This window comes from Cetorhinus maximus, chromosome 20 (genome assembly GCF_964194155.1).
Source record: "Cetorhinus maximus chromosome 20, sCetMax3.hap1.1, whole genome shotgun sequence".
Lineage (NCBI taxonomy): Eukaryota > Metazoa > Chordata > Chondrichthyes > Lamniformes > Cetorhinidae > Cetorhinus > Cetorhinus maximus.
In genome coordinates this window covers 37,109,428-37,135,847 of record NC_135898.1, presented here as the reverse complement: position 1 = coordinate 37,135,847, position 26,420 = coordinate 37,109,428, and the positions used below count along the sequence as shown (strand labels likewise).

Sequence of the window (26,420 nt, the reverse complement as noted above, 5' to 3'; positions counted from 1 at the left end):
GGGTTCACCGATTTGCAGTTTCCAGAGCAAAAATGGTTGGATTAGCGCATTATGATCCTGAAAACCATGCCGGAAACCCTACAATCTCGTCATAAGAATCAAATTTGTCTTGGTCACGGTAAGCCAATGGCCCCGAATATAGCTGAGACAGGTCACAGTTGAAGAGTTAAATAGACCTAAATTTACTGTAAACAATGCCACAAATCAAATGGGTTATGTAAACAGCTACCTATTCTCTTCTCACCCCTCCTCCCAGCACAACACATTTTTTAAAAAAAGGACACTTACATTTTTGATGCTGCTGTAAAGTCAAACGAAACAATTTATTTTCGTTAGATGAACGGAAAATTATAGTTGTGATTGCTCCCTTTTATACAATGTACCAGCTTATGTATTATTGAAGCTTTCATTACAGCCAAGAACTTGTGCTCTCCGCAGCCTGTCCCATATCTACCAAGCAATACAGAATTATTTGGCTACGATAGCGTTATACCTTGATAAATGGAAAGGTTTCCATCTGGGTTAGCAGATTACACCACAATGCATCTGTTCAACACACGGTTACTTTTTTCAGTCATCTCTTTAAACCTCATAAAAACTGATTTGGCAGCAAATAAAAACTATTTGTTCTTTACACGTGGTGCTTGAATTTGCAGGACTCACCAATATTTTAGCTAATGATTTCTTGTCATCAAAAGCAGGTATTTTACAGCAGGCAACATTCGCTCAAAAATCAGCACAACACACGCCAGCTCGCTTGTCTAATGATTTACTATCTACAAAGCCCACAGACATTAAAACCTAAGTTTACAGTTTACATCAAAAAATGTTGATCTCTGGATTGAAAAGTGAAATGTTATTGATATTTCATTTAGCCACAAGCCAGATCTATAATAAATTTGATGATTAAACTTGGAAATAATCTCTGTCAAATGGTATAGATTTGCCAAAACCAGCTTCTGGAACTTTTGTTGAAAAAAAAAGCAGCCACAGCACATCACAGAAATTCAATACTGAATCTGTATTAAGCTTATATGCTGTTTATTTGGATACAAATCGTACCACCGATTGACATTAGATTTAGTAATGGTGCTCGATGCATCTGAATGTTCTCCCCAAAACTCCAATGTCACTTTGTTTCAAAATGTAGTGCTAATTCTGTAAATGCTTGGCAAAACCCAACAAGACACGAAAGCATTAACACTGAAGCATAAACACGGCCTAGAAAACAAGACACATCATGCTTGTAATTACCGCAAAATTTGTAATGAAAATCATTAAAAAGATCTTCCTGTGTTTTTTTTTCAAACAAATCTGTGGAAGCTTTGGAACTGTCGGAACATTCAATCGTGTACTCTTATTACCAAATGGATGTGGCAGATATTTGAAGCAACAAAATGAAGGTTGTGCATGAGGTTCCAGTCAACACTGACAAAATGCAGTAAATTAGTGTTGTGGACAAACAACACTGGCTGCCCTCCAGACAAACATTTACAACACAGTTAGCGGTGAAGCCTATATAATCTCAGTGCAAATAAGTCAAATCCAAAAGATGCCAGTTAAGCCTTTGGCTTTAGTAAACTGCTTTTTATGTCATCAGTCCACTCCGGATGCAGTTGCTTCACAGCACATTCTCCTTATGGCTGAGGAGGAGCAGGAGGATATGCTGAAGGTTGGGGGTGGGCTGGTTGGGATGGTGCACACTGAAGCGCTGGTTGGACTGGTGGTGGTGGCGGCGGTGGCAGCTGAACCACTGTCTGTGTGTTCGGGGAGGGCGGAGGTGTTGGGCGTTTAAATTTGTCAGGGCTGTTGCTTCTTCTTGGGGAAGGCCTCTGCAAAACAAACAGATGCATATAAGTTAAAGAACATGGTTTTAGAATGATACAGTTCAAAACTTCTTGAAAGGAACCCCAAACAGAAGACACTAAAAGACACTAAGTCACACAGAATTACCTACAAAAGAATAGTTTCAAAAGGAGAGTGAGTGAAAGGCTAGATACTGATATTGAACCTCCAGAAGGTTCAGCTACAGGGATGTGTTGTAAATGATGCAACTTGAACAACAGCATCTGAAATGTGAACAATTCCATTCGCATGTGTATTTTTTACTGAAACAAGTTAACTACCTAAATTGAGAAAGAAAAATTTAGAAATCCTGCATTAGTGAAGCAGAGATCTGAGGTTAGGGAAAGGGTATGTGTTCTAAGAAAGGAAACTACAAAGATAGGGAGGAGCAAGACCACGAAGGAATTTGAAAACAAAACTGAATACATTAAAATCAAGGCCCTGCTTGACTGGGAACCAGTTTAGATTAGTTGGCATGGGGAGATGAGTATGTGAGGGTTAGGCCACGGGCAGCAGAGTTTTAAATGGTGCGGAGGGGGCTAGAGAGAGAGAGAGAGAGAGAGAACATGGGTAGTTGTCCAAGGGTGCATTGGAATAATGAAGTCTGGAAGTTATAAAGACATAGATGGGGGCTTCAGCAGCAGATAAACTGAGGCAGGAGTGGAGTCGGCCAATGTTACAGAGGTGGAAATAGGTGGCCTTAGTGCTAATGTGGATGTTTGGGAGGAAGCTTATCTCAAGGTCAAATATAACACCAACAACAGTCTGGTTCAACCTCAGACAGTTGCTAAGAAGAGCGATAGAGTCAATGGCAAGGGAATGGAGTTTGTGATGGGGACCGAAGGCAAAGGCTTCTGTCTTCCGAATATCTAATTGGAGAAAAACTGCACTTCCAATGGTGGGCATCAGACAAGCAGACAATTTAAAGACAGTGGATAGGTTAAGAGAGAAACATTACAGTCGAAACTGTTCCAATCCTCACCCAAGACAACATACACATACTTTCCAAAAACATTTATTGCAGCAGAAGTGAAAATTCCAGCTTATTTCCTCTTCCTGCAGCATCCCCACCCAATACCTCCTCTCCCCTACAATGGGAACATGAAAACCAGCTACAATGCTCTGACTGATAGCAGTTGAAAGATCTTGGCAGAATACCACAAAAGGGCCAAAAGGGATCAGTAGCACACCATGAAAGAGAAAAAAAAACAGCAAGAGAGGCAGCTGCCTGAGTGTTGCGCATTGGACTCCTCTGTTTTATGTATGCTTCTGGAAATCAATACCATCTCCTTTTGTAGTATCTGCTGACCTTTATCTTATTCCCTTTAAGCCCTAATCTCTGTTCATCTCCACATTACACTTTTATATTCATGATAATCTTTCATACTGTTAGACCTAATTATCATAGTTTGCATACATTTACTCAGCTCTTTGCTGCAAACCCTTTTCGTTTTATAGGGATATATATGCCCTGGAGGAGTATAGAATGTGTAAGGGGGGACTTAAAAAGGAAATTATGAGAGCAAAAAGGCGACATGAAAAAACATTGACAGGTAAAATAAAGGAAAATCCAAAGTTATTTTACAAGTACATTAAGAGTAAGAGGATAACTAGGGAAAGAGTAGGACCCATTAAGGACCATAGTGGTAATTTGTGTGTGGAGCCAGGTGGTGTAGGTAGGGTTCTAAATGAATACTTTGTGTCGGTTTTCACAAGTGAGAGGGATGACGTGGGTATGGAAATCAGGCAGAAGGGCTGTGATATAATTAAAGAAATTAGCATAGAAAGGGGGGAGGTTCTAAGTGGTCTGGCAGGCTTGAACGTAGATAAATCTCCTGGCCCGGATAAAATATATCCCAGGTGTTGAGTGAGGCAAGGGAGGAGATATCAGGGGCATGGGCAATAATTTTCCATACCTCTCTGACCACAGGAGAGGTGCCAGAGGACTGGAGGACAGCTAGTCAAGAAGGGAGGAAGGGATAAACCGGGGAACTACAGACTAGTCAGTCTAACCTCGGTGGTGGGGAAACTATTGGAAGCAATCCTGAGGGACAGAATTAATCTACACTTGGAGGGGCCGGGATTAATCAAGGACAGTCAGCATGGTTTTGTTAAGGGGAGGTCATGCCTGAACAATTTGATTGAATTTTTCGAAGGGGTGACCAGGTGTGTAGATGAGGGCAATGTATTTGACGTAGTCTACTTAGACTTCAGCAAGGCTTTTCATAAGGTCCCGCATGGGAGACCGATAACGAAGGTAAGAGCCCATGGGATCGAAGGCAATTTAGATCCAGAATTGGCTGAGTGGCAGGAAGCAGAGGGTGATGGTCGAGGGGTGTTTTTGTGACTGGATGCCTGTGTCCAGTGGGGTTCCACAGGGATCGGTGTTGGGTCCTTTGCTGTTTGTGGTATATATAAACAATTTAGACTTGAATGTAGAAGGTCTGATCAGTAAGTTCGCGGATGACACGAAAATTGGTGGGGTGGTAAATAGTGAGGAGGGTAGCCTTAAATTACAGGAGGATATAGAAGGGCTGGTCAGATGGGCTGATCAGTGGCAAATGGAATTTAATCTGGATAAGTGTGAGGTGATGCTCTTGGGCAGGACAAACAACTCATAATGTATGGTCGGACCCTGGGAAGTACCGAGGATCAGAGGGACCTTGGTGTACATGTCCACCGGTCCCTTAAGATAGCGGGACTGGTAGATAAGGCGGTTAAGAAGGCATATGGGATACTTGCCTTTATTAGCCAAAGCATAGAATATAAGAGCAGGGAGGTTATGCTGGAACTGTATAAAACGCTGGTTAGGCCACAGCTGGAGTATTGCGTGCAGTTCTGGAATCCGCATTATAGGAAGGATGTGACTGCACTAGAGAGAGTGCAGAGGAGATTTACCAGGATGTTTTAGCAATGAGGAGAGATTGGATAGACTGGGGTTATTTTCCCTGGAGCAGAGGAGATTGAGGGGGGACATGATTGAGGTGTATAAAATTACGAGGGGCATAGATAGGGTAGACTGCGAGGAACTTTTCCCCTTGATGGAGAGATCAATAACCAGGGGGCATAGATTTAAGGTAAGGGGCAGGAGGTTTAGAGGGGATGTGAGGAAGAATTCTTTTCACCCTGAGGGTGGTGGGAACCTGGAACTCTCTGCCTGAAAGGATGGTAGAGGCAGAAACCCTCATAACATAGAAGTATTTGGATGTGCACTTGCGATGCCATGGCATACAAGGCTACATACATGGGCCTAGTGTTGGAAAATGGGATTAGAATAGTTAGGTGCTTGTTTGATTGGTGCAAACTTGACAGGCCGAAGGGCCTTTTTCTGTGCTGTAGACCTCCATGACTCTATATTTTGCACTCTATCTATTTCATATTATCATAATATTACTTCCTATTATCAATGTTTCATTTCTGCCCATTAATTTAGCCCACTGAACTTTGCCCTTTTCCATTTTGACTCTATTACCCATTTCTATTGCTACAGTGACCCTAATTGAGGGGTGGCGACTATTTTTCAACTGATCTCGTCTCGTCATATCATTTATTTAACTCATTTCCCAAAACTCCTCCTTTGCTGGACTAGAAACATGCTGACCTAAGGAGCAATTCTGGATGCACTTTACAAACATTCCCGACTCTGGCCATGTGCAATACCTTTATACCAGTCTACTTTGGAACAGCAACTCACTACTGTTACTTTTAAATAACTTTATATGAACAGTTTTCACATCCACCTCTCTAGCTCATCATTTCAGTTTAGTGACCTGTCATGGTCACCAAAAATTCTATCATCTCACTCCCGATTTCTTAATTCTATTCGTTTAGATTCTGCCTTAAAGATGTACTGGGAGTTGCATTATGTTCTAAATCTGCAATTGAATCATTTGTCCAAACTGCCACCACAACTTTTCTGAAAATTAAATAACCATGAATATAAAAAAACTCTGCACCTCTATGATTTCATGTTCTTAGGCAATATCCCAATGTATTCCATTTATTTAAGCGGATCAAGCCAAACCCCTGTATAAATCTATCCACCACCTCTAATAGCAAAGCCTTGCCACAAGTCCAATTTCAATATTTCATCTGAACTGTCTGAGGCTTAAAATTATAAGCAACCATTTTATAACTACCCTTAATTTAAAGTTGGTTAATTCAGATTATTAAATAGCTCAATTTTTTTGGTTCAAAGCCAACTTTGCATTATTAGTAGACTGTACATTAACTGCACTAAATAGTTTTCTTCATTTACCTATCAAAAAATAGCTTTTGAAAATTCCTTGTTTCACTCTCCAATTCAAATATCCCAGACCTGATTGCTTTTCCTACTCCTCACTGATTCTGTGATCAATTTAACAATGAAAATCTTAAGTGCCCCATCCAACTCATCATCTTTGTTCAGTTTTTAAGCAAATCGGATTTTAGGGCTAAGTTTGTCATTCATCCTTGCTACCCCATTTGGCACCTTTTATCAGGCATCATTGTCCTTCAAGCAGTGTCTGAATTCAGAAACAAATGTAAGAGTGCCTTTAAATAAGCATTTGCTCTACTATTGTTTTGGAAAATGGCTGTGGTTGTTGTGGTCAATAACCTCTGTCCCAAGTTATCGCTGCAGGAGTTCCTCAGGGTAGTGCCCTAGGCCTAACCATCTTCAGCTGCTTCGTCAATGACCTTCCCTCCATCATAAGGTTAGAAGTGGGGATGTTCGCTGATGATTGCACAATGTTCAGCACCATTTGCAACTCCTCAGATACTGAAGCAATCATGTCCATATACAGCAAGACCCGGACAACATTCAGGCTTTGGCTGATTAAGTGGTAAGTAACATGTGTGCCACACAAGTACAACACAATGAACATCTCCAACAAATCAGAATCCAACCATTTTCCCTTGACTTTCAATGACATTACCATTGCTGAACCCCCCCCCACTGTCAACATCCTGGGTGGCAGGCTGGCACTGACCAGAAGCTGAACTGGACCAGCCACATAAATACTGTGGCTACAAGAGCAGGTCAGAGGCCGGGAATTCTGCGGAGAGTAACTCACCTAACTCCCCAAAGCCTGACCACCAGCTGCAAGGCACAAGTCAGTAGTGTGATGAAATACTGCCTGGATGAGTGCAGCTCCAGCAGCATTCAAGAGGCTTGGCACCATTTCATGACAAAGCAGCTCACTTGATTGGCACCGCATCCACCACCTTAAACATTCACTCTCTTACTACACCGGTGCACAGTGGCTGCAGTATGTACCATATACAAGATGTACATCAGCAACTCACCAAGATTTCTTTGACAACACCTTCCAAACCCGAGACATCTATCGCCTAGAAGGACAAAGGCAGCAGATGCATGGTTACACCACCACCTGGAAGTTCCCCTCCAAGCCATTTACCATTCTAACTTGGAACTATATCACCGTTCCCTCACTGTTGCTGGATCAAAATCCTGGAACTCCTTTCCTAACAGCACTATGAGCATACCTACACCATATGGACTGCAGTGGTTCAAGGTGACAGCTCATCACCACCTTCCCAAGGGTAATTAGGGATGGTCAAAAAATGCTACCCTTGTCAATGACGCTTACATCCCATGAAAGAATAAAAAAATCCTAGCTCTTAATTTTTGCATAACCCCTAACCTAATTAGTGTTACCCCTTTCTCCATACTTCAAACACACAAAATTAACTATATACAGATAAGACATTAATCACTAATTTCTTTACTCACCGCAATACCGTGTGAAGTTCCCATATGCTGTACATGAAGACCAGGTGAGGTGTAATAGGACATTCCAGCACGAGTCAAAGTAGTAGGCGGAGTGAAACCAACACTGTGGCTTGCATAAGATAGTCCTAGAGGGCATACACACAAAGTCTGATCATTCTCCATTTACTACTTACAGTCAAAATACAATGTAAATCTGATTTGTTCCAAATATTACAGTCTATCACTATTTTACTTTAAATTACTGACTTCACCGTGCCCATCTTTCCCTCTCCTCTCAAATTACAAAACTGTTCGTCATATGTTGGGGTCTATGATCCACTGTTACTAGCAATCTTCTGGTAACCTACCAAAAGTGAACCTAAACACAGTCAGTGTCAGGTTATTACAATCATGCTATAGGAGTCACTGGACAAGAATCAAAATCAGGAACCATGGTTATTTATTTATCCATCCCCCATCCAATGAGCACAAATGTCCTGAATCATCTTACTCAACAGAGGCCAGGAATTGAACCTGACATCTTCTATTTGTATGTCAGTGTTGCATCAAGCAATTCCACTATCCACTCAACCATTTGGGAGAGTTTCCCCATAAACTCTCAGATGGATGTTGCTCTCCATTTCGAGAAACCACACTACAGGAAGCCAAGATGGTAATAGTTTCATATTTCTAGTGAACTCAAGCCTAAACATACCAGGAGATATAGGCCTGCTGGAACTTGGAGATGGTGTGTAAGGAATTGGACTGGATACAGTGCGAGGTCTAAGTCCCTGTGCAGACATCTCATTAAAATATCTGGAAAATGAAAGAGATGATTTAACCCATTAACACACACAATTGTACCATTACACAAATTGAAAATATCCAATGTCTAGATCTATAGAAATTATCCAAAAGTCTCATTTGTTCTCAAATTCCTTTGAACAAAATACCTCAGTACAATTTGCATTTCCAATTTTGGAATTGAAAATAACCAATGTGTAAATGCTCATCAACTACCTCAAGATAGCAAGCTGCACAACTGGGTGTGTGGAGGATCAGTAGTGTGATCCTGCGCCTTACTAATTCAATGCATTGAGCACTAGGGATTTTTATGACAAGGTTTCAGTGTGACGTGCTCCATGTTACTTCATTTGTTTATATGCGAAAAGCAGGACTGATATAATTGTAAGTAAGAAATTCCACTTCAGGTTCCCATTGCGAAACAGATTGGTGAATTTATGCTATAATATGCAAAACCAGAATAGGCTCATGTCTAATTGAATTCATTCTATATTTAACAAGTTACTTCACCCATCTAAATATCCAAGGATGTCTAGCGTAACTATTACATAACAATGTCACAACTGAGCGATTCCCTCTATTAACTACCCCCATACTCCCACTGTTGAACCTGCATAGAATCAGTGAATCCTATGGCTATTTGATCATCTCAGTCTATACTTCTCTACAAATTCAAGCTTGCGCCAAGCCACTCATTTATGCAGCTCTTGTTTGAAGATCAATTAATTGATTTTGCAAGGAGACAACCAATTCATTATGCAGGGGGGAAAAAGATTAATCCAATTGGCATTTGTATTCCAGGCTTGTTCACTTTGAATCCTTGTTTCCTATATTACAGTACCTACACTTCAAAAGTACCTCATTGGCTGATAAATATTGTGGGATGTCCTGAGGTCATGAAAGGCCTTCTATAAATGTAGGTCATTTTTGTCCCCTTGTTCTGAGCTTGCAGTTCAATAAGCACGTTCACCCCTAAATAAATTTACACCCGTCAGCATTTTAAACATCAGTTTGATGGCTCTCCCTTTCACCTTCAATTAAAAATTCAGGTAGTTCCCTTGATTATTTAGGTTGTAAGTGCAAATATTAGTGTGCAATTAAGCCAGGCAGATGAGAACATCCCCAGGTTCAATTACGATATATGTGGAGGTTAAATGGTAATTGACCTCAGTATCCCAGGACAACCTCCTGGCGTGCTTTGTTGGCTAAGGTGGACACTGAGTGCAGAGGGAGAAGAGGAGTACTAACAGGGATACAAGGTATGACGAAATTACTTTTTTTCTTTTTAAAGAGGCCACTGAAATTCAAGGGGGGACTGGCAAATCAGAGTGTTTAAGGAAAACAGTTCCAGAAGATGGGGCTGGTGGCTATCGGTACTGGAACAGGGTGAGTGAAGAAAATTGAGTAAGTTGGTGTCAGAGAGGCAAAGGGTCTGCATCAAGATGCACAGCTGAAGTTCAGAGACTAGGTGGAATGAGGACATGGAAAGATTTTAAGGCAAGGATCTTAGCGCCAATTTATTGAGGTAAAGGGAATTAGACAAGGATGGGGGTGGTAGGACAGGGGAGGGATGATGGATTGCTGGATTTTACAAGTGATGGCGTACATGGGCATTGAGGTGAAGTAATAACAGCAGGGATGAGGGCTTAAAAAGGAGTAGGCACTCAGGAATGCCCGTTTCAAATATTAAAAAGCAATCTTAAGGCCCCAAAAAACTGAGAAGTAAGCTAAGGTTCCACAAATCTAGATATTGCTTCTAAAGTCAACTGGCAAGGTTGATGGAGTCAACCTTGGTGGCACATAAGTGAAACCAGAGAACAACAGCTTTGCTTCTCCCAACAGTTAGCAGTAAGGAATTTCAGCTCATCTGTGTATCAATTCTGAAAAGAGTGTGCCATCACAGCTCTAGAATCAATGAAGGTAGAAAGCTGGGAACAGACACAGAATTGGAAGCTGACTCAAAACATCCAAATAATATTACCAAAAGGTAGGATGAAAATTAATAAGGGCCCAAAGAATGGAAGTGACTGTGCAGGAATGGGAGGTACATCTGTTGGACACGTAATATTTATGACATGACAGAGGAACCATGATGGACCAGTGTCATGGAAATGAGGAAGAGGTAGAGGAGGTTAGAGCAGTTAATGAGATCAAAGACATCTGAGATCAACAGCATACTAGGAGGCACACTGAGCCACAACAATATCTGTCAGTTGTTAATTTGACCATCACAGTTTCAGTGCTGTGGGCAGGAAAGAAGGAAAGAAGTCACATTAGATGATGGAAGGATTTGGGAATGGGGTCAGTTTCAATGACTAAAACTATCAACTCGTCTGGAAGACAAACATCAACACAGACTGATTGAGCTGAATGATCGGCTTTCGTGTTGTAACTTCTATGAACTTAATAACAAAAAAAAATGACCAGGTTTTTTTTTGTTCAACTCTAGTGAAAAGAAATCTTATTAGAAGCAACTTCTACCACACAAACCGTTCATCGTCCATTTCTAAGCTAGACTCGCTTTCTGATAGCTGTCTGCAAAGGGCCTCTCTCCTTTCCATTTCTCTTTGTAGTTTCCGCTGGAGCCTCAGATTCTCTTCCCTCATGTGACGCTCTTCTTCTAAATACTGTGCCATTTTCTCTGTATCTGTAAATTTTGAAATAAGTGAAGTATTAGCCAAAGGCTGCATAGTTTTGCAGCTGAGGGAAACAAAATAGGCAAGCACAAAATTCCAAACTAAAGGCACAATTTTCATGATGAAAAGCGAAAGTGTCAAGAGAAAAACGTGCATAGTGACAAAGTGCAACTGCTGATCCAGGCGTGCAGGAAAGTGCGTGATCCCGAGGTCTAGAACACAATATAGAAGCTAGGTAAAGAGTGCTCAAGAACATCAATACAAAAAGCAAGTGAAAATAAACTGCAAAAAAAGCATCTAACAATTAACAAAATGTAACATTCAAAGACAAATGCTGTTAACTGAAGCAGAACTGTGCAGAGGAACTTCAGCTGCTGCTATGCGCACGGCACTTTCCTGCTGCACAAAAAGTTGGTGCAGCACTGTTCAATGTTATTTCAATAAGGCATAAAGCCTTCCAAAAGGGGAGGGGGGGGCAGGAATCTCAGATGTCCTTATGAACACAATTGAATCAGCTATCAAGATACATGATCTTTTATGAATAGATCACTGGCTAATGCAAATAATAAAGCAGCTTTTTAAAAACACAGAAGGCAGCCATTCCGACCATTGATAGTACTAGCTCTGCAACTGGACTGATCTAATCCAACTCCATTCCTTAGCTCTTTGTCAATATATTCAATATATTTACCATAATTTAACTGGATCTTCATACCTCAGAATTCATCAACAGGCTTGATTCAGGGTTAATATTCAGCTCACACAGGGGAATTAATAAATATGAAACTTGCACCAAATTTATTATTCTATTCATGGCTTCATGCTCAAAGAAAAGAATGGGACATGTGCTATCATGGCACCTTATGTTAACAAGCACTAGCAAGGTATATAATTAGAGTAAAAGGTTCCTTCAATTTGGTCACAGCCCCAAACAAAGAACAACATGCCCCCGTACCACTATGGATCTTAAGGGAGACTGCTAAATTAATTTATGCTAAAAGGTCCACGTCACATTGGAGCAATGGGCTGAAGGCTTTAGTCCTGTTGAGCTGGTGTGACTTTGAATCTATTACATGAAGGGCACTATCTAATTCTGTGCACCAGCCAGCCCCTGAAAATGTATTATTCTTTATAGTAATAAGATAGGATTTCAAAATCAAACTAAAGCATGCCATTGTTGCTTAAATTGATTTTAAAGAATCTGATAACAATGGAAACAGGTAGTTGAAAAAAGAATTCTCATCATCATCACACTTCAAATTTATGGTAGAACTTACGCTGTAACTGGGCAGCTCGGAGTTGCTTTTTTAGCCTCTCTACCTCATTTTTCAAAAATCTGATGTGTCGCATCATGTTTTCTGGCGAGTCTATTTCCATGGAAATGTCCCTGGGAGATGGAGGGGCTGAGACAGGCTGATCTAGTTTCTCCTGTAAAATACTAAATTAACAAATACTTAGAAAATAAGCCACAAAAAGTAGCTTTTGATTCTAAAATACACTAATCAAGCCTTAATTAGTGTACAGAAAAACAAGATGGGCAAGATAACAATATTTTAAATGCTTATAATTGCCAATCAGACCCATTACTGCAATACTCAACAAAATATAGTTGTTAACATCAGAGAAGAGGAATTACTTATATTGTAGGATGGGCATTCTTCAAAATGAAGCATATCTTCTGCATACCTAGCTCAAAGCTCTGGAGACACCATGTGGAGCATGTGAAAATGTCATGCCACTGCAGTCAAGCAGCGCCTCCACATGGTGATCCAATCCTGCATAAAGCTCCCAAAACCTAAACCTATTTGTTAGTTTTGCTTTGGCCTGAAATTCGAGTGAATAACTAGGACTGACTTTACACTCGTCTTCCCCAAACAATACCCTTTCACAAGGATTATGCTAAATTGCATAGAGGATGCACACAATATTGCAAGAAAGGCAACCCAATGAAGTAATTAACCTTTCTTCATTCTTTGTTCCTCAAAATGGAGGACAATGGTTTATAAAATTCTCTCCGTGGGGGAGAGAACATAAACAACTCCCACCCTCCAACCCCATGGCTTCTGCAATTAGATGTCCTTAATCAGATAAGTTATTTTAGTAAATGAAATAGGTTTACATTACAAAGACTCGGTTGAAGGATAGACAGGATTGGCAGATAAACGTTCCAGGATTTAGATGTTTCAGGCAGGATAGAGAGGGATGTAGAAGAGGTGGGGGAGTTGCACTGCTGGTTAAGGAGAATATCACAGCTGTATGACAGGAGGACACCTCGGAGGGCTCATGCAGCGAGGCAATATGGGTAGGGCTCCGGACTAGGAAGGGTGCAGTCACAATGTTGGGGGTTTACTATAGGCCTCCCAATTGCCGGCGGGAGATTGAGGAACAGTTATGTAGACAGATTTTGGAAAGATGTAAAAGCAATAGGGTTGTTGTGGTGGGTGATTTTAACTTTCCCTATATTGACTGGGAATCACTTAGTGCTAGGGGGTTGGATGGTGCAGAATTTGTAAGGTGCATCCAGGAGGGCTTCCTGAGACAATATGTAGATAGTCCAACTAGGGAAGGGGCAATACTGGACCTAGTATTAGGGAATGAACCCGGCCAGGTGGTCGAAGTTTCAGTAGGGGAGCATTTCGGGAAAAGTGACCATAATTCAGTAAGTTTCAAGGTACTGGTGGATAAGGATAACAGGAGTCCTCGGGTTAAGGTGCTTAATTGGGGGAAGACTAATTATAACAATATTAGGCAGGAACTGAGGAATCTAGACTGGAGGCGGATGTTTGAGGGCAAATCAACAACTGACATGTGGGGGGCTTTCAAACATCAGTTGATAAGAACTCAGGACCGGCTAGGATGAAGGATAAGTATGGCAAGTTTCAGGAACCTTGGATAATGAAGGATATTGTGAGATTAGTCAAAAAGAAAAGGGAAGCATTCGTAAGGGCTAGAAGGCTGGGAACTGATGAAGCCCATGGAGAATATAAAGAAAGTCGGAAGAAACTTAAGCAAGGAGTCAGGAGGGCTAAAAGGGGTCATGAAAAGTCATTGGCAACCAGGATTAAGGAAAATCCCAAAGCCTTTTATATGTATGCAAAAAGCAAGAGGGTAGCCAGGGAAAGGGTAGGCCCACTCGGGGACAGATGTGGGAATCTGTGTGTGGAGCCAGAAGAAATGGGAGAGATACTTCTCATCAGCATTCACCAAAGAGAAGGACTTAGCGGTCGATTTGTCTAGGGAAGAGTGTGTAGATAGCCTGGATCATGTTGAGATCAAAAAAGAGGTGTTAGGCGCCTTGTAGAATATTAAGGTGGATAAGTCCCAAGGGCCAGATGGGATCTATCCCAGAGTACTGAGGGAGGAGATTGCTGGGGCCTTGACAGAAATCTTTGTATCCTCACTGGTTACGGGTGAGGTCCCAGAGGACTGGAGAATGGCCAACGTTGTTCCATTGTTTAAGAAGGGTAGCAGGGATAATCCAGGAAATTAGAGGCTGGTGAGCCTTACGTCAGTGGTAGGGAAATTATTGGAGAAGATTCTTCGTGACAGGACTTACTACCATTTGGAAGCAAATGGACGTATTAGTGAGAGGTAGCATGGTTTTGTGAAGGGGAGGTCGTGTCTCACTATTTTGATCGATGTTTTCGAGGAAGTAACAAAGATGATCGACGATGGAAGGGCAGTGGATGTTATATACATGGATTTCAGTAAGGCCTTTGACAAGGTCCCTCATGGCAGACTGGTACAGAAGGTGAAGTCGCACGGGATCAGAGGTGAGCTGGCAAGATGGATACAGAATTGGCTTGGTCATAGAAGACAAAGGGCAGCAGTGGAAGGGTGCTTTTCTGAATGGAGAGCTGTGACTAGTGGTGTTCCGCAGGGATCAGTGCTGGGAACTTTGCTGTTTGTAGTATACGTAAATGATTTGGAGGAAAATGTAATTAGTAAGTTTGCAGAAGACACTAAGGTTGGAGGAGTTGCAGATAGTGAGGAGGATTGTCAAAGGATACAACGGGATATAGATAGGTTGGAGTCTTGGGCGGAGGAGTGGCAGATGGAGTTTAATCCGAGCAAATGCGAGGTAATGTATTTTGGAAGATCTAATACAGGTAGGAATTATACAGTAAATGGTAGAACCCTTAATTGCATCGACAGGCAGAGGGATCTGGGTGTACAGGTCCACAGGTCACTGAAAGTGGCAACGCAGATGGATAAGGTAGTCAGGAAGGCATATGGCATGCTTAACCTCATCGGCAGGGGTATTGAGTATAAAAGCTGGGAAGTCATGCTGCAGCTGTATAGAACCTTGGTTAGGCCACACTTGGAATATTGCATGCAATTCTGGTCGCCACATTACCAGAAGGATATGGAGGCACTGGAGAAGGTGCAGAGGAAGTTTACCAGGATGCTGCCTGGTCTGGAGGTTAATAACCTATGAGGAGAGGTTGGAGAAACTCGGATTGTTCTCACTACAGCGATGGAGATTGAGGGGCGACTTGATAGCAGTTTACAAAATTATGAGTAGCATGGACAGAGTAGATAGTCAGAAGCTTTTTCCCAGGGTTCAAGAGTCAATTACTAGGGGACATAGATTTAAGGTGAGAGGAGAAAACTTTAGAGGATCTGTGCGGGGCAAGTTCTTTTTTACACAGAGGGTAGTGTGTGTCTGGAATTCGCTGCCAGAGGAGGTGGTGGAAGCCGGTACGATAGTGGTGTTTAAGAGGCAGCTTGACAAATACATGAATAGGATGGGAATAGAGGATATGGACCCCGAAAGTGCAAATTGTTTTAGTTTGACAGGCAATATGATCGGCGCAGGCTTGGAGGGCCGAATGGCCTGTTCCTGTGCTGTACTTTTCTTTGTTCTTTGTTCATTCATAAGTAGAACATTCTAGTTTTATGTATATCTGCTTGCTAATGACTTGATGGAATACTCATGCACAGTCCAAAACAAGTTGAACAGTTAAGAGTCAAGAAACTTACCGCTTTTCTGCTTCCAGTTTGTCCATCCGTTTCCATAATCGGTTTACTAATGCTTCTTGTTCTTGCTCCAAGGTATTTTCAAGGTCAATTTTCTCACGTCTCAGCTATCCAAATAAATGAAGCACTTTAATAAATACTTTGCTCTCAGTGGAATGCACACTATCAGCACGATAAATACACACATTAACAATACACTGTAAAGAAAAAGTGTGCATCCTTTATCTTTGGCCAGTTTCTGATTTATATTACTGCAATGCAGAGTTTTATAGATAGTATTTATAACATGTAATATGATGTACTGTTTGTAAGTCAGGCCTTAAAACCTGGAAAACCATCATTTTGTGTACAGAAAAGTATTTTTCCCCAAAAGGTACACATTTAAAAATGGAGAGGAGATAGAAGCTATAAAAAGAGGTAAATGCTTACACACCTGTTCACACAAAATGCAAAATTTTGGAAATATATATATATACACACATTTACTGCAATAATTCTCAAATATTAACTCAAGTCTGAGCCCAAGGGTATGCAGACTGAGAATGTATCAGCACCATCCAATTCCTCATCCAGCTCTCCCAGTAATCTAGCCAGCTCACGCTAGTTTCAATCTGCCACAGCACCAAAATTGCCTGCGCCAAATTCAATGACATTTTGTGTGCCTATGCCTATCACCACAGTGTGCAATTCCCCATTGTCATTAATTTGCCCATATCTTTCAACACAATTGACCAATTCATCTCCCTGCACGTCATTTTCTCTCTGGTACACTGGTCCCAATTTGTCTGTCTCAAATTACTCAGTATATTTTGTTTTATTCCAATTTGTGACCAGTCACCTTCAGTTTATCCCTCAGCTTTGTCTTTGATCCTTTATGTTCTTCATCTAAATGTTGCCCATGAAAGGCCATGGGGTAGAAAGCTGTCTTGGGCAGTAGAGCAAATTGGATCGTGTCCGTTAAGTGAATTGAATATCAGGCAGGCCACACATCAGGCAGCCAATGTGATATTGACCGCTTTGTGACAAGATAAATTTCTATCCCTATATTCAGGATCTTGGTCAGCATCCCTATATGTATGCTGAAGATATCTAATTGCACCTATTTACTATGACTGGCATCATGGGCTAAAATTTTCAGTTCAATAATGGCAAAACTGAACTCCGTCCAACTCCTTCAAGGGTCTTTTCAACCTTTAGGCGGTGGTGATTCCATCTCCTTCCCTAATATTCACGCATTACTGAATAGTCAGAAGGAACTTCCCTCATTTAAAACCTTTTAGTTAAGGAAGAAGGTACTGTGGATGTTGTGACATAGTCTGGATTTATGTTGTGGCTTAGAGTTGGTTCTTTGAGATAGCATCTGTTTCCATAAGTACATTGATGACACTCAGCTCAACCTCTCTGCCACCTCTCATGACCTCCCTGCTGCCTCTAAATTGTCAGACTGCTTGTCTGATATCCTGTATGCATGAGTACAAATTTCCTCCAAGTAAATATTGGGAAGACCAAAGCCATTGTCATCGGCTCCCACCACAAGCTCTGCTCCTTAGCTGCTAATTCTATCCCTCTACCTAGCAAATCTCTGGCAGTTGAACTAGACTATTTGCAACCTCAGTGCCATATGTGACCCAGAGGTGAGCATCTGACCACATGCCTGCAACGTCACTAAGTTCACTTATTTTCATCACCTGATTCTACCCTTGCCTCATCCATGCTCTCATTACCTCTGGAATTGGCCATTCCAATGAAATACTCTCCACGTCTTAAGTTCAGTATAGTTGAGGCCATCCAAAGCTCTGCTGCCCATGTCCTAATTCACGCCAAGTCCCATTCACCCAGCAACCTTGTACATTGACCCCTGGTTAAGCAATGTCTCTATTTTAAAATGTCACCCTTATTTTCAATTCCCTTCATGGCCTCGCTCCGCCCCATCTCTAATCTCCACTAGCTCTAGATTTCTCAGATGTCTGTGCTCCTCCAATTCTGATCTTTAGAGCATCCTGTTTTTAAACTGTTCCTCCATCGGCAGCCGTGACTTCAACTGGCAAAGCCACAAGCTCCAAAGTTCCTTCCCAAACCTCTCCATCTCATCCAGTCTTTTCTTCTTTAAAGGCACTCCTTAAAACCTACCACTTTAACCAAGCTTTTGGTCACTTGCCCTAATATCATGGCTCAGTTTCAAATTTTCTTCGATATTGTTCCCATAAGTCACCTTGGGATGTTTTACTAGGTTAAAGAAGCTATGTAAATACAAGTGGCTGTTGCTGTTAGAACCCAAGTCCTCCCTGGGCAATGTTGAAGATTTTTACTATCAATGTTGTTAGACAACAGTGTAGCTTCAGTGCTAGCCAGCAGAGGTCAGTGGTTGGTCATGGGCAAGAGTAGTGAGTCATGATAGCAACAAATTGCTTTCTTGGGAAACAGCATTTCTGTTTCAGTCCTCCTGGGTGTAGGGACGGGGCAGGGCTACTTAGGCAGAAGAATCCCCATTGTTTTACTGCAGGAACACAAGAGTACTCTATTTAAGGAGGATTTGCTGGTACTGCTATAGGATTGTGTTTGAATTTGAGTTCAGGGAAGAGCAGCAACAGACAAGCAAGCAAAGAAAGCGTTTCAGTCAGCACTCCTGCAGGCCCAATGGAACTTCAGCTGGCATTTCAGACAAGAGGTAGGACAGCCAGAAGCCAGATCATTTTTTGTCTACATCGATCTTTCTGATCTGCATAAAAGGAGGGCTAGATAGATATTCAGGGCTTAGGGAAAAGAGCAGGGGAGTGAGGCTAATCAGGCAGCTCTTATAAAGAGCTAGGATGGGCACAATGGGCTAAAGGCTCTCTTTTTGTGTTGTATGCTTCTGTAGTAGGGTGGTAATGCTTAAGGGATTGTAACGGGAGACAACCTGGATACAATGGACAACCTGGGTACAATGGGCTATCTAGCCACATTTCTGGGAAGATGTGCTGACAAATGGTTTAATCCTGACTGGTTCTCAGGGAGAAATGAGCATTAGTTCTGGAGATCTTGTCCTAAGCCGGTATCGTGGCCGTGTCATCACATTTATGATCACACAGCAAATTATCAAAAGGATAGATTTGCAATTTAAAAAAACAGCAAGTCCCAAGAGACAGAAAAGGATCTGAAACCCAAGCCACAAACTCAAGAGCATACAAGCAATTTGCTAACAAAGGGTTAAAAGATGCTGACCTGTTCAAGTGTAAATTGCTTGGAAAGAGTATCATTCTCCAGTTTTTTTATCTTCTTCATCAGTTTATTTACTTGAAACTCCTGTTCCTGCTCCAGTGTCTGTTCCAGTTCTGCCTTTTCATGCTGCAACTAAAAAGGGAAAAACAAGAGCAGTGCAAGTGGGGAACAATGATGGAAGGCTTGGCACTGAAATGGGTAGCTGTACAGCAGTAATTTTATAAACTAGCATGCCCACAACTAAAGTTTTACCTGCCAAAATGTATATCAGGAACTGGAACAGGCAGTCATGAGTTTTCTGACCATTTAATGGTTAAAGAATCATGAGGCTAAATTCCTGATAAGCATTCCCAGCAGGCAATACACTGGATTGGGTGTATAAATTCATAAAATTATCCCTTGCTGTTTTTCAATACGCTACAGCCAACAAGTTTACTTCAAAGAAAAGTTACACAATCACAAATGCATCTGAATGCTGCTTATGAAGGGAATAAATTTAAGTCGCATGTTTAGTATGAGTTTTCAGACAATAGGCGCATCACTACTATTGTCATAGTGGCAACCATTTGATGCTATTTAAACTCTAGTGGATGAAAGGCCTGTCAATCAAAGATAATATCCAAAATCCAGGGTTTTTCCCTTTGCCTTAGGCAGCTGAATTGTCCAGTGATGAAACCATTTTTATTTCTCTGCAACCCAGCCTTTGTTGACAGCATTGCTAAAGGTACTAGATTTCAAAGTATCTGAATGACCAGACTGCAGATCCATTGGGTAAAAAGAAAGGAGGGCAAGCTGAAGCACTGAGGGTTAGTCTATTGAATGAAGGAAACTGCAACTCAAAGACTGCAATTCATTTGATTCAGTGGAGGCTAAAGCTATGCAGAACAGGTATGCAATAGTGTGATGTAATTTACCAATTAACAAGTCTGCAGCAAAGCAGCACTGGACACATTCTTAAGACAATTTCTACCAACACATATTCTAGGGAGGCAGTCAAAAATTCTGATCTGCATGTGTTCCTGTGAATTGTGTGGATGTCAAACAAATTTTTCCAAAATAATCAGAAGGAATGTGTTTACTGACAACTGGTGCCGCATTCGTTCAAAGAACATGCATACGCTACTGGGAAAATAAACTTTACATGCGTAACTTGTGGGATTTAATTTTAAAATAACCCCCACTATTTATGCTCCAATTTAACCACAAGTATCCTAACCTGGTAGAACACAGGACAGGAAAAACTATTTGTTCAAGTTCAAAATGCATATATGTTCAACTTAAAATAAAAATCTGATTATAGAGAGTCTGAAATACGTTATTCATATGCACTGTATTCCTCAAAGTGATTTACTTCAAACCATTTTCTTTGCTTAACTTTAATTACTGGATATTTTGAATTTTAAAAAAAATCAAGCTCATCCCAAAGCAGGGTACATTAAGCTGATATGCCTTTACCTGCATCAACTTGCGGGAGAGTTCATTTGTGAGAAATTCTTCTTCTTTCTCATAATTTACAGCCAGTGTTTCTTTTTCTTTTTGCAAAGCTTGAATCTTCTTAAACAAGGTATTACTGATAAACTCTTCCTCCTGTTCAGCCCTTGCTTGCTGCAGAATAAAGAGAAAAGCATTTAAGAATAATTGTGGCAATTATTGGAGGGAATTTGAGATAAATGATCATGGTTAAACACTTTTGTCCTCAAGAAAATTTTAAGAGGTCTTTGTTAATGGTGTGTTTTGATTAAACTTAAGGGCTGATTTTGCTGACCCTTGCCCCTAGAGAAAGCCTATTCCCCTAGGTACAAGGGAGCCCCATTTTGTCAGGTCTCTGTCCTCTTATATTTACCTGGAGATTTCCAGAGCTTCCATGGCAGGCTACAGGAGACCCTGTTCCTGCAACAGGAACACATCACTGCAGATAAGACAGGAAGCCACATTCTCAGTTTCCTGCCTCATTACTGACAATTCTTGCCAGGTGCCCAAATGTAGGGGCACCCAGTGAAACATGGGGTTATGGCCACACCCCAATAACCAACCAATTATTTTCAAAATTTGGGAAGCAATTTGGGTCTTCTGACTGCCAAACTCTTCAGTAGCTGGAAGACCCTGATCTCAGAGGCCAGACAGGCAGCTGTAGACATCAAGAGGTCTACAGCTGCTCTTAAACATCATGCTAAGTGCTGGAAGGGGATGCTCCAAGGACATGTCAATCGCAAAGGACAGGATAGAGTGGATACCAAGAGGATGTTTCCTCTTATGGGGGAGGCTAGAACCAGAGGACGTCATTTAAAAATAAGAGGTCTCCTGTTTAAGATGGAGATGAGGAGAATTTTTTTCTGTCAGAGGGTCATTAGTCTGTGGAAATCTCTTCCTCAGAAGTGGAAGCTGTGTCATTGAATATATTTAAGGCTGACTTAGATATATTCTTGATAGAAAGGGAAGTCAAGGGTTCTGAGGGGCACACAGGAAAGTGGAGTTGAGGCCACAATCAGTTCAGCCCATGATCTTACCAAATCGTGGAGTAGGTTTGAACAGTCAAATGGCCTACTCCTGCTCCTAAATTCCTATGTAACCCCATTTCTGGGTCTGTGGAAGAATAGCACAGTGTTTCGTGCTGGGCTAGCAAAAAATAAATTCTCATAGTTTAAGGGCAATACATGTTATAGAATTAAAAAGGAAGCAAACTACCTACAACTTGATCATTAAGTGAACTTTATCAAGCTCAACAATAAAACATGAAGCTTGAATATCAGAAACATCTCAGATGGAAGATGGTCAATAAGATGTGAAGTGAACTCAATGTCATGTCATGCGACCAATAGCAAAATTGGCTCCTGAATGATGGCAAGTTAATGGTGAGCCAGAAGTAAAGTTGAACTATTGCTTCAAACAATGTACTGATGATAAACAATATAAATCACTGTGTTAAAAAAGTGAAGCCAAATGTATAAAAATCAAATCCTTAAGTGTGATCACTTAGCTCCAATGTAAGCACTTCCAATGAAATCATAGCAAACCAAACAGATCCAAAATAGTTAGAAATATTTTAAGAATAATTTACAAGTTTATAAATATTACAACAATGTTCAAAAGTGCGTTGATATTTAATATGTCTATACATTTTCAAACATGTACATTAAATGTACCTAATCCTTCTCCAGAGTTGTGCTATCCAATTATCTTCCCTTTTATTTTGAATACTTACAATTTTCAGGTTGGATTAAACCACCTATCTAGCTGCTGAGCTAAGTTTACACAGTATTTGTTGTGCCCTCCTGCTCAATTCTAATCCCTCTCTAAGACTATTGCACACTTATGTTCTCTTTGGCTCCAAATCTCTTTTTCTACAAGTCTTCACTTCCCTGTCCCATCTTCTCTTTGTGTCACAATCTCACTCTCACATGTTCCTTTTCTTCCAAAACAAGCCTCCCACATTCAACTCCCCATAAACTTGGTCAAACTCTGCTGCCCGTGCCCTTATTCACTCCATCCCGTTCACCTATTGCCCACGTGCTCGTTGACCTACACTGGTTCCTGGTTAAGCAATGTCTTGATTGTAAAGTTCTCATCCTTTTATAAATCTCACCATGGTTTCACCCCTTCCTATCTTTGTAATCTCCGCCAGCTCCACAACGTCCATGATACCTGCACTTCTCCGATTCTGGCATTGAGCATCTCCAATTTTAATTGCATCACCACTGCTGACCATACCTTCAGTTGCTAGACCCTAAAGCTCTAGAAATCCCTCTAAAAATCTGTACACCTCTTTTTCTCTCTTTCCTCCTTCACGATGTTCCTTAAACCTCACTCTCTTTGATTAAGCTTTTGGCCATCTGCCCTAATGTCCTCTTATGCAGCTCAGTATTCAAGTCTTGCTTTATAACACTCCTGTGAAGGGTATGGAGGGATTTTCTCATGAGGAGAGGTTGAGCAGATTGGGCCTGTACTTATTGGAGTTAAGAATGAGAGGTGATCTGATTGAAACAAAAACGATTCTTAAGGGGCTTGACAAGGTAGATGCCGAGAGATTGTTTCCCCCTGTGGGAGAGTCTAGGACCGGGGCATAATCTCAGAGTAAGGGGTGGCCCATTTAAGACAGAGATGGGGAAGAATTTCTTCTCTCAGGGAGGGTAGTGAAATCTGTGGAATTCTTTACTGCTGGGAGCTGCACAGGCTGGGTCATTAAGTATATTCAGGGCTGAGATAGACAGATTTTTAATCAGTAAGGGAATCAAGGGTTATGGGGAAAGGGCAGGAAAAGTAGAGCTGAGGATTATCAGATCAGCCATGATCTCATTGAATGATGGAGCAGGCTTGATGGGCTGAATGGCCTACTGCTGCTCCTACGTCTTATGGTGAAGTGCCTTGGTGCCTTTAACATAATAAACACGTTCTATGTAAACCTAAGATTTTAATGCTGAATCGAGGGTGGAAACCCAATATACAATGATGAACAGCTTATACTTAGATAGCACCTTTCACAGCCTCAATGTTCCAAAGCTTTCCACAGTCACAGTGGTCAGTGTGGTCATTTGTAATGTAAGAAACACTGCACATATCACCACATAATTTATTTTCTTGATGGTACTGGCAGGGAGGTAAGTGTTCGCCAGGACACAGAGAACTCCTCTGCTTTTCTCCAAATAGCTTCTTGAGATCTTTTAAATCTCACCCAAAAGACAGCACCTGCAACAGTTCAGCACTCTCTGTACTGCACTAGACTTTCAGCCTAGATTATGTGTTCAAGTGTCTGAAGATGGGGGACTTCAACCCAACATTCTGACTCAGGGGCAACAGTACAACCAAAACTGATATCAAATGCTCTCCTTGGATCAGAGCAGCCTACTTGCTGGCAACACAACTCTTCAGAACTATGGGTCCTTTTACAAATGAGTTTCCTCAATAAATGTCTGCCATATGATATTTTTCTTAATTTCAAAAACAAATATAAATGGTCCTCCTGCATTTAATATCTTCACTCAGCTACTCTTTTGTGAATTTCAGAATATAAGAAACTATATTAGGAACAGAGAACGAGCAGGTTATGTATGAGTCCACTGTAGGTCAAAATTTATATGCCTGAAACTAGGGTGGGATTGACGAGCAGAATATCATATCTCATTCCATACTTGGTATTTACTAAGCAAACATTTTGTCACAAAGTAAATCATTGACCTAGCTCTCATCTTTCTCAACTAAGGCAAATACGGCATCACACAGTGCTTCAGAAGACAACTCCAATCTGCACCAGAAAGCCAGTGTGACAGAGATTTATTTCAAGCATAACTGGAATAGCTTTCACTATAATGCTAATTTAGCAAAACTTAAATAAGCTTCTGGTTGAATTTGCTGCTTATTCGAAAACTACGCATTATACAGTTTCATAGGTTATCAGTTGAATTTACATCAACCAAGATGTGTTCAAAAATAATTCCCCAAATGATACATGAGCTTCTGATCATCTTTTAAGGTAGTATGCTCAAAGGGTTGTAGATCACATTGAATGAATGCTACAGATTATAATACAAAATACTCAGCCATGACTACATACACTACTACAAAGAAAATGCTGAGAAAACTCAGCAGGTCCAGCAGCATCTGTGGAGAGAGAAACAGAATTAACGTTTTGAGTCTGTATGACTCTTCTTCAGCCACGTAGACGCAAAAGATGAACTCTGTTTCCCTATCCAAAGATGCTGCCAGGGTTGAGTTTTCCAGCATTTTCTGTTTTTATTTCTGCTACATGTACTGTTGGCTTATGAAATGATTTTCTAAATGTAAAGTCTACTCCACTGTTATTTTCAATGCTGTTCTGCACTCTGGTTATCATCTTTCCATTAAGGCATTTAATTGAGGTCCCATCTACCCTCTAAATGAAAGTAAACTATCTCACAGCATTACTCAAAGACCAACATAGGAGCTTGCTGGTGGCCTGGACAACATTTATCCCTCCAGCAATACCATTAAAACAAGTTAACTAGTTATTTAGCTCACTCTTGAGATGTGGGAGCTTTCTATCTGGCCTACTCCTGCTCCTTGTTCGTATGTTAACATTAGAATACCTAGAAAATTCTGCATACTATGTTTTTTTTAACTATATTTGACCTACTAGTATGTTTTAGCTATTTGATGTAATAAATATAATTTTCTGCAATGAAAATTAGGATATGTATACCTTAGCGGTGCCACTGTTTATCTACAGGGCAGTGTTATGATCCCAGCTGTTGTTACCACTGGACAAGCCAGATCCCAGGGTGGAATCCAGCTTCATAGATCCTAACTTTTATTTTTTTAGATGTGTGGAGAGTGGCTACTGGACCGAGTCACAGGAGTCAGCTGGTGAACTTTTAACAAAAGAATAAAACGTTTATTATTAAACAAGAAAAGATGAACTATATTACAATACTCCTTCACCCACAACTATACCTTGACGGATATATACAGGTTAATAAGGATAACACATGTTACAAAAGCTATCTTTTACTCTAATGTTCACAATAAGTACACAGCCCACATAAACCAATAGGCGAACCGTGTCAGACACACCATTCTTTGAAATCAAGTGACAGATGCCACCCCAAACAGATGCTATGGATCTCTCATCAACTTCCCCCAGACGCTTGTCACACCGTGAGCCAACTGGTCTCACTGAACTCCACCTTTCACTTTGGGACCTTTCAGCTCCTTTGGGAAATCTGCTCTCTCTGCAGTTCTGTCTCCCAGTATCCAGCCTCTCTGGAATCCTGGCTTCAACTTTAGTTTGGGGCTTGCTATCTGACCCACTGCTATGCTGCTTCTGCTGGAAATACCTTTCAGCCTTGGAACACACTGGCCAACTGCAGTCAAACTGAACTGAAACTACTTTCCTGTCTCTGTGGGACCTCCTGTTGCTAGGCAAGAGCATGTTTTTTTTCTTCACCTGGTTTGTTTTACTTCCCCTTCAAGCATCGTAAAATCTCATTGTAATGCAGGCATCTTTCAAAGTGAAACAAAGTCAAATTCCCCCTTTTTTAACACACAAATACAGAAATACAAATCAAACTTCATTCCCAACACACCCAAATACACATATAACTTACTAAAACTACCTCTATTTCCTAACAGCATCTATTAAAGTTTAAAAACTATGCTTTTGGAACACAAAATTCTAACTATCTCCTCAGAGAGAGATGCAATAAAATCAACCTGCTAATACGCAATCTACTGTGTAGAGCTGAAGCCAAAGGTCAGCCATGATAGTATTG

The 26,420-nt window shown here is 41.0% G+C and overlaps 1 protein-coding gene across 2 annotated transcripts in view; it reads right to left on the bottom strand.

The window, feature by feature from the left end:
- Positions 1-289: 289 nt before the first annotated feature.
- Positions 290-26,420, bottom strand: part of ccdc6b (coiled-coil domain containing 6b) — a 61,091-nt gene continuing 34,960 nt past the window's right edge. Inside the window, exons 2-9 of one of the 2 annotated variants that reach the window (XM_078565901.1) lie at positions 20,635-20,784; positions 19,183-19,311; positions 15,982-16,085; positions 12,276-12,436; positions 10,853-11,009; positions 8,274-8,374; positions 7,580-7,704; positions 290-1,832 (exon numbers count right to left, since the gene is read on the bottom strand). In XM_078565901.1, coding sequence (XP_078422027.1) covers positions 1,638-1,832; positions 7,580-7,704; positions 8,274-8,374; positions 10,853-11,009; positions 12,276-12,436; positions 15,982-16,085; positions 19,183-19,311; positions 20,635-20,784 — 1,122 coding nt within the window. In that variant the 3' untranslated portion in view covers positions 290-1,637. The remainder of the gene's footprint in view (positions 1,833-7,579; positions 7,705-8,273; positions 8,375-10,852; positions 11,010-12,275; positions 12,437-15,981; positions 16,086-19,182; positions 19,312-20,634; positions 20,785-26,420) is intronic. The other variant, XM_078565902.1, reaches the window with a different exon arrangement.